Source organism: Cyprinus carpio, unplaced genomic scaffold, assembly GCF_018340385.1.
Source record: "Cyprinus carpio isolate SPL01 unplaced genomic scaffold, ASM1834038v1 S000006459, whole genome shotgun sequence".
In the NCBI taxonomy this organism is placed as follows: Eukaryota; Metazoa; Chordata; class Actinopteri; order Cypriniformes; family Cyprinidae; genus Cyprinus; species Cyprinus carpio.
The window spans coordinates 186,411-195,000 of record NW_024879140.1 but is presented as its reverse complement, the minus strand read 5'-3'; the positions used below and the strand labels follow the sequence as shown (position 1 = coordinate 195,000).

The following is an 8,590-nucleotide window of genomic DNA, read 5'->3' as shown; positions in this document are numbered from 1 at the left end:
TTATGAAGCTGTACTTTTAAATAGATGCATTTACACAGTAAAATTATAACAGCATAAATAAGGTTATGAGCTTGGTGTTTTAAATCTTTTTTTCCCCTTATTTTTATATCAAAATAGGAAATGTTGGAAAAATGCAAAGTAAAGGTACTTTTAAATATAAAAGTAACACCACCAGTAGGTGTCAACAGGAGACTGTCTTAACGAGTGAGTCACTGAGGCACATGATTGGTTCAGACGCTGATTAATTAAAGAATAAAGCAAGTGTCTGTCTTTGTGAATGGACCACTGAATCAAATCAGACGTTTAAAAAAGCTGAATAATTCTGTAACGAAACACCGCTGTGTGTGGCTCAGACATGTGTGACTGTTCTGCTGTGATCTTTGGAACAATTTTCATAAACTAAATCGAGCAAAAACACAACACTGACAATATCGTACAGTATATTAACTACTTGTTTGAACTCTTGCATAAAATCAATGTCAAATTTGCAATCGTGGTTTTCAGGGAAAACTGCACTCTCTTAGTCGTAACATGCTGTAAATATATAAACTATACCGCAGTATGTTTGTGTGTGTGCAGTTGTGTTCATTTGTTTAGATTTCATTTTTCTGCCGGTGCAAGTAACCGTCACAGTGACCACCGCGCTGTTCAGCTCACGCTACGATTTCTGCTGCATATGAGAAACATAACACAGCAAAAGAAACAAAAGCATCACAATATCCCGCTACTCATCTGAGCCGCGCAGTGCGGACCTTGACGCATACACACTGTTTGCCTTTCCATTACTAATAATATAAAAGCAATCATTAGTACTTCTTAGTACACCTTTTAATTCCTTTGTTTATCATTCTATCTGATTATTAGACAGACTTCTATCTGTATTAGAACGACGACAGCCGTCAAAATAAAAGTCAAACATATCGGTCAGACAGAAAAACTTATCAGCCGATGCAGATACTTGAAAAACGGTTGACCACTAAAAGAAACACACACACACACACACACACACACACATATGTTTGAATTTATCTTCATCAGCTGCTCACCTTCCAGTAGTCTGATTGTAAACTGTAGTACCGCTGGTACGCCGATAACGCTGCAACACAAAGACACGCGTGTTAGAAGCGTGTGGTCATGTTAGTGTATCAGAACAGAAGAGCTTCGCGGCACCTTTCGGATACTCCTCCAGTAAGAGGTTGAAGTGCCCCAGCTGGCAGAAGAACTCGGGATCCACTTTTCCTTCAGCTTTCAGGATGAGAGCCTCGTAGCAGCGCACAGCCTGTGTGAGGAACACACATCACTCTCAAACTAAGACTCGAAGAATTTATGTATTATTTATTCACTATTTCACAAGACACCAGTAAACCAGGAAAACAAAGACACTTCACACTAGCGATCAATCTGTGAGAAGTTAACGACACCACCGCGACGCTCAAGGCTGACCCATCATCGGCCTGTCAATCATCCCCAACCTCCAATAAACAGACTAGAGACAGGGTTTCTATTCACCATCACTGCGGTTCAATCAGGGATGAAACTCTGGGTCGAAGGCTGAATACCGAACACGGTTTTTCACATTTTTTCACCATTGCATAAATTAAACAGCCAAAATGTGCTTTTTACTGTCTTGTCTTGCTTTTCAAAGAAAAAAAATAAATAAATCAATCAATTACAAACTTAACAATATTTAAACACTGAATATTTTAACAGTATAGCAGATATTATACCAACAAAACACAATATTATTTAAAATGAATAATGAAATTACAATATTTTTTGAGACCCCCTTCTTCTTTAAGGCATGCAACTGGCTAAAGACAAAAATAAGATAAACCAATCATTGCTTTATAAAGCACCTTAAAAACCAGGAAGGTATACCAAAGTAATAATTGTATAACTGTAATAACTGCTGAACATTCGGTGCATCCCTAGTTTCAATTAGTGTGAGTGAAACTAGGTTAAAACAAGCCGCTGGTGTGTAACAGACCCGGTTCGCTTCGTCTGTGACCTAACGACGGTCGTTCTGACATCATTTACTCGCTCTCATGCCGATCAAACCTTCATAGATCATACATGCAAAAAAGCTGACACTGTTTAAAGTAGGAGTCGACCAAATAGTGTTTGACAGCCGATGCTGTTCTGTGTCAGCTGCACCACAGCGATACGTTAGTTTACAGATCACAAGTGAGCCGAACCGTACGGATCAGATATGATAAGACAGTTTGAGCAGGACAATGTCATATTTCATGCAGTTCAGACATAAACTCATTTCTGTCTCTGATCGCTGCAGATTCGAGCAGCGCCACCTGCTGTCCAGGAGTGAGTTCAGCCTCAGGTGAGACTCACACAGAGCTCTGCACGGTTTTATTCTGTCACTGACACAGAAACAAGACAAATCACAGTCACATCTCCATCTGACGTAAATTACACAACTGTGATGACTTTCAATAAATAACAGATCACAAGCTAACTTAAACCGATCACATTCAAGCCTGCATGAACATATACTGCAGATCAGAATATTACAGTGTTAGAAATCGATAAACCGATAAACTGAGTTATTGATCAGTGCAGCACACATTAACACGGAGATGCAGTTCAGATCAAGAGACGCGAGAGGTCTGTGGAAATAAACCAAACATTACATCCACAAACAGAGAGGACACACTGCTAAAAGACACCACAGACACTTCACCTCCATCTGGACGCCGTTCTAGTGAACTACAATCAGCTGTGTTTCCCTCCCGGCGCAAACACTCAGACACACACACACCCGGTCCAGCACACACACCCGGTCCAGCACACACCCGGTCCAGCACACACCCGGTCCAGCACACACCCCGGCCCAGCACACACCCGGCCCAGCACACACCCGGTCCAGCACACACCCGGTCCAGCACACACCCGGTCCAGCACACACCCGGTCCAGCACACACACCCCGGTCCAGCACACAGCACACACCCGGTCCAGCACACAGCACACACCCGGCCCCCAGCACACACCCGGCCCAGCACACACCCGGTCCAGCACACACCCGGTCCAGCACACACCCGGTCCAGCACACAGCACACACCCGGTCCAGCACACAGCACACACCCGGTCCAGCACACAGCACACACACCCGGTCCAGCACACAGCACACACCCGGTCCAGCACACAGCACACACCCCGGCCACACCCGTCCCAGCACACACCCGGTCCAGCACACACCCGGTCCAGCACACACACCCGGTCCAGCACACACACCCGGTCCAGCACACACACCCGGTCCAGCACACACCCGGTCCAGCACACACCCGGTCCAGCACATCTAAACAGAGACGGAGAACACGACCCAGAGCCGCTCGCTACAAGAGATGATATTCTGAAACAGACAACACTAAACACCACCGGACCTCAGAATATCTCCTGTTCACTTCCACTGAAGTCACCTTCACTTATAAACAGATCGAGTCAGAAACAGAGACTAGTGTGTGATGTAAACCAGATCAGTTCAGACAGCGCTGCAAATGAAGTGAACTACAGAGAGTCACAGGGGGGTACTTCAGTAAACTATCCCATCAATGCTGATCCTGACACCGGTTACCAGAGGTCAGAGGTCAGGGGTCACGTGTCCTCCAGACACACACACACACACACACACACAGTGTTTCTGACTGGACCAGCTACACACAGCACTCGGACTCTGTCCACTCTCTAGTGTTCACTACAGCTGCTGGACTGCACAACACAGCAGCACAGGAGGCCGGTTACCCAGAAGCCTTCGCGGGGCTCGGGACGGACGCTCTCTGCAGCGTTATAACGCTCCCTCCTCCCCGCCATCTTGAGCCGCCCAGCAGCCATTACCCCGCACTCCTCTGACGCGACGCCCAGCGCTGCTCGCGGTCACTGAGAGAAATAACGCCCGCGTCTCACAGTGATCAGAGGCGCTGTCTGACCCCCGCGCATCACAGAATAAACACACACACACACACGCACGCTAGAGACGCGCCGCGTTCACCAGTGTTTGTGAAGCCAGCGGATCGAGCCCGACGCTCGCGTGATCGCAGCGCTGAGGTGCGCGTCAGCCGCGCTGCTCTGAGCAGAAAATAACCCTGGCCTCGCTGTCATTTCGCACCGCGTGTGTGCTTCGTGAAGCGTTGATTTAGACGCGCGTCTTACCTTCACGAGCAGGGCCTTCATGCTGGCGCCATCTTCCTGAAGCCGCTGGTCTCCGAACAGAGAGCTGCACACACACACACACACACACACACACACACACACACACACAGGGTTAGGGATCAACACACACCTCACTCTCAGAAACAATCAAAAGAAGCAGCCAAAAGACGCTCGCGGGCTCCGACCTGTCGACGCGGGCCAGAGCGTCACTCTCCTGCGCGCTCAGCCGCGGCGCGTCCTCCTCGGGTTCGCTCGCTTTTCCCGCCGCCATTTTCTTCTCCTCATCAGCAGCAGCGCTGAGGCGGCGAGCGGCGGCGACGGAGAGCGACACTCCGCACGATTTCATGGAATCGCGCCGAGAAATCGAGGCAAGGCGAGCTCCGTGCGTCCAAAAAGCCACAATAACCGCGAACTTTTCTCCGGTAAACCGCGCCTCAGCTCCTGAAGCCCCGAGTGAAGTGAGCTGGCCCTCCAGCGGCGCGTCCTCTCACATTGTTTTTGCAGGAATACACTGTGACGCGACGCTCGGTGTTGATGCGCGACGCGCGGCCCGTGCACACTTAAAAACGCCGAACGTATTCAAACAATCTCAAAGTTGTGTTCTCCAGCAGATTAAAGTTGTTGTAATTGCGTCACACGGGCGAACCCACGCCGCCGTCGCCTTCGCCACGCCCTCCCGGGCCCGACAGCCAATCACTGCGCAGAACGCGAGCGCGTCACTGGCCTCGTCCCAAAATGTTGTGCTCCGGTCCTTTCGGTGATTTTCGGTCCTGTAGCGATCCTTCGAGTGCGCGACCCGAAACGCCCGAGTGTTTGACGCGACGCGGGGGATAGTTCGGGACTCAAACGCGTTTCCTTCAAACAGGAGATTCCGAGCGGCCCGCTTGCGTTGTTATGAAATGCAAATAAAGAGGCGTGGCTTTGATAAAATGGGGAAAGTGTTCTGACAGCCCTGCAGCTGAGGCCCAGTGAGCACTGCAGTCTTTATTACTGATGTTTATTCAGCGCTGTGCGTTTGCTGGACATGAATCTTCACATGAGAATCAAATGAAGAAATACAGTTTCTCAAATTCAGAACGAACATTTCAGCTCAAATGCGCGTTTAAGCACCAAGACATACACACATCCGTGTTTGTGTGTGTTATGGAGATGAATCGCAGGATTGTAACAGTACTGTATAATGTTTGAAACATTGACGTGGCTGTAGGCGGCGCGAGCGCTAGCAGCTGTCAACATCACCTGACGCCGTGACGTCACACGCAGCACCCAAAATGGCGGAACAACAACAACACAGCAGAGGTGAGCGGCTCATCAGTCAGGTTTCTGAGAATAAAATCACGTCTTCATCGCCGTCATTGCGCTCTAGAGTCAAGACTGCATGTGTTACACGGAGCCGGTTAAATGAAGCGACGCTCGTAAATTCCGCTGCTTTCTTAAACACAAACACTGAGAAGAATAATGAGCTCGTTTCAGTTTTGTTTTGTCAGCGTTTCCTCCAAACATGTGCAGGTCACAGAAGATCATCTTATCAAGTATTGTGAGTTTTTAGTAGACAAACAGTTAAAGGAGTTCATCTTATTACACGCTCCATGAATGTACAGGTGATGGTCATATAATTAGAATATCATCAAAAAGTTGGTTTATTTCACTAATTCCATTCAAAAAGTGAAACTTGTATATTATATTCATTCATTACACACAGACTGATATATTTCAAATGTTTATTTCTTTTAATTGTGATGATTATAACTGACAACTAAGGACAATCCCAAATTCAGTATCTCAGAAAATTAGATAGATTTTAGATTTTCTATGGGGTTAAGGTCAGGCGAGTTTGCTGGCCAATTAAGAACAGGGATACCACTGTCCTTAAACCAGGTACTGGTAGCTTTGGCACTGTGTGCAGGTGCCAAGTCCTGTTGGAAAATGAAATCTGCATCTCCATAAAGTTGGTCAGCAGCAGGAAGCATGAAGTGCTCTAAAACTTCCTGGTATACGGCTGCGTTGACCTTGGACCTCAGAAAACACAGTGGACCAACACCAGCAGATGACATGGCACCCCAAACCATCACTGACTGTGGAAACTTTACACTGGACCTCAAGCAACGTGGATTGTGTGCCTCTCCTCTCTTCCTCCAGACTCTGGGACCCTGATATCCAAAGGAAATGCAAAATTTACTTTCATCACAGCACATAACTTTGGACCACTCAGCAGCAGTCCAGTCCCTTTTTGAAGCGAGACGCTTCTGACGCTGTCTGTTGTTCAAGAGTGGCTTGACACAAGGAATGCTCAGCTGAAACCCATGTCCTGCATACGTCTGTGCGTAGTGGTTCTTGAAGCACTGACTCCAGCTGCAGTCCACTCTTTGTGAATCTCCCCCACATTTTTGAATGGGTTTTGTTTCACAATCCTCTCCAGGGTGCGGTTTATCCCTATTGCTTGTGCCTCTTTTTTCTACCACATCTTTTCCTTCCCTTCGCCTCTCTATTAATGTGCTTGACAGAGCTCTGTGAACAGCCAGCGTCTTTTGCAATGACCTTTTGTGTCTTGCCCTCCTTGTGCAAGGTGTCAATGGTCGTCTTTTGGACAACTGTCAAGTCAGCAGTCTTCCCCATGATTGTGTAGCCTACAGAACTAGACTGAGAGACCATTTAAAGCCTTTCAACATGTTTTGAGTTAATTAACTGATTAGAGTGTGGCACCAGGTGTCTTCAAAATTGAACCTTTTCACAATATTCTAATTTTCTGAGATACTGATTTTGGGATTTTCCTTAGCTGTCAGTTATAATCATCACAATTAAAAGAAATAAACATTTGAAATATATCACTCTGTCTGTAATGAATGAATTTTCAAATTTATGACATAAGACACAAGTACCCAAAGTACAAAAGTACACAAATTAATAATATCACAATTATACAACCACCAACTTTACATCAGTGTGGTTTAGATGAGATGTTTCTGATCTGATTAGGGCTGTAACTCTACACATTATATACTTTATTATAATGAAACCTATAGTAATAATTATAATAAGAACTCAGATAAACCATATATTGTTGTAGTCGTGTGTTTATTAGTCACGTTGAATGAGTGTGTTTACATGGACAACAATACTCTGATTAAGAATCTATCGTGTAAACAGACTTTCAATCACCTCAATCCAGATAAAGTCATAGACTAGATTAACATGGACATCAGGAATCTGATTAATTACCTTCAATATCATGATTAAGGTGTTTACATGAGTTGTGTTTAGAATATTCCTTCCATGTTCTCCTTCTGAAAGCCCCGGAGGATGAGGACGAGGCGCACGAGATGCTGGATCTGACCGCATGCGTCCGGACGCAGCAGTGGTGGAGCGCCGTGTTCGGGAGCAGCTCCGGACCCATCGCCCAGAAACACTCGGTGACCACTCAGATCCTGACGGGTGGAGCGGCCGGCTGGTACTCACAACCCCCTGCAGGGCTGGGACAATACACACATGCATCGCCATTCTCTAAACCTGAGTGTTAGTCTGAACAGCAGATGGCGCTGCTCTCCAGCTCCTTACACACACTCGGTGCTAAAATAATCACTCATAAGATTTGAAACGGTTGAAGTGCATCACAAGGGGGCTGACAGTGAGCTGTGTTTGATTTAATCTGGCGTCATTAAAGCATTCTGAGCCGAGGTGAAATAACAGACTCCGCGCTTCTTTATCTGCGGATGAAAACTAGAGTAGAGCGCCATCTGCTGTTACAATCTGAGCTCAGACTCTTGCTCAGGATCAGTTAATGAGCTCTTGTTTCGGCTGTGACTCAGTCCTGATGGAGTGTGTCGTGTGCAGGTGTGTGGGGTATCTGTTCCAGCGTGTGGGGAAGATCACCGCTACAGCCGTCGGAGGAGGACTCCTGCTGCTGCAGGTCAGAACCAAGAACTGCACAACAGTAAACCATTCAGTGTTCTTCATGTTATCGAGGCACAATGTGACGTGAAGGGTTTTGTTGTCCTGCAGATAGCCAATCACAGCGGATACGTCCAAGTCGACTGGAAGAAAGTGGAGAAGGATGTTAACCAGGCAAAGAGACATCTGAAGAAGAACACCAATACAGCCGCACCTGAGATCAACACGGGGGTGCCCAACCCTGCTCCTAGCTATAATCACATGAATGAATGTTTTGTGTAAATGCTACCTTCAGACGACTAGTTTAAAGCTTCTATAGATTTCCTTTTCTTCAGAAGTGGATCAGCACACACTCGTGGAGCAGTGCCCTCTGTTGGTAAAGAATAGTTATAACGAATACACCGCCATGTTTTTCAGGCCACTGCATTTGTGAAGAAAAACGTTGTGGTTTCAAGTGGATTTGTGGGTGGCTTCCTGCTTGGCCTGGCCTCTTGAGCTGAAAGGGGTTTCCTGTGATACTGTGAAGAGCGTCTTCCCATC

General features: G+C 46.8%; 2 protein-coding genes across 2 annotated transcripts in view; one reads left to right on the top strand and one right to left on the bottom strand.

Annotated features, from left to right (window-relative positions):
* The window catches only part of LOC109077452 (lysine-specific demethylase 6A-like), a 31,310-nt gene extending 26,497 nt beyond the window's left edge, over nt 1-4,813 (bottom strand). The window contains 4 exon segments of the mRNA XM_042754102.1: nt 1,047-1,096; nt 1,171-1,279; nt 4,163-4,226; nt 4,348-4,813. Coding sequence (XP_042610036.1) covers nt 1,047-1,096; nt 1,171-1,279; nt 4,163-4,226; nt 4,348-4,508 — 384 coding nt within the window. The 5' untranslated portion in view covers nt 4,509-4,813.
* Nucleotides 4,814-5,289: 476 nt separating this feature from the next.
* On the top strand, nt 5,290-8,332 carry LOC109077467 (FUN14 domain-containing protein 1-like). The gene is made up of 4 exons (XM_019093027.2): nt 5,290-5,461; nt 7,454-7,610; nt 7,994-8,069; nt 8,162-8,332. The coding sequence occupies exons 1-4, from the start codon at nt 5,434-5,436 to the stop codon at nt 8,330-8,332; spliced, it is 432 nt and encodes a 143-aa protein (XP_018948572.2). The 5' UTR covers nt 5,290-5,433.
* Nucleotides 8,333-8,590: the final 258 nt, after the last annotated feature.

Coding starts and splice junctions, on each gene's coding strand:
- LOC109077467 (XM_019093027.2), top strand. CDS start 5,434: ATGGCGGAACAACAACAACACAGCAGAG. Junction 7,611..7,993: donor ACGGGTGGAGCGGCCGGCTG/GTACTCACAACC, acceptor TGTCGTGTGCAG/GTGTGTGGGGTATCTGTTCC. Junction 8,070..8,161: donor GAGGACTCCTGCTGCTGCAG/GTCAGAACCAAG, acceptor GTTGTCCTGCAG/ATAGCCAATCACAGCGGATA.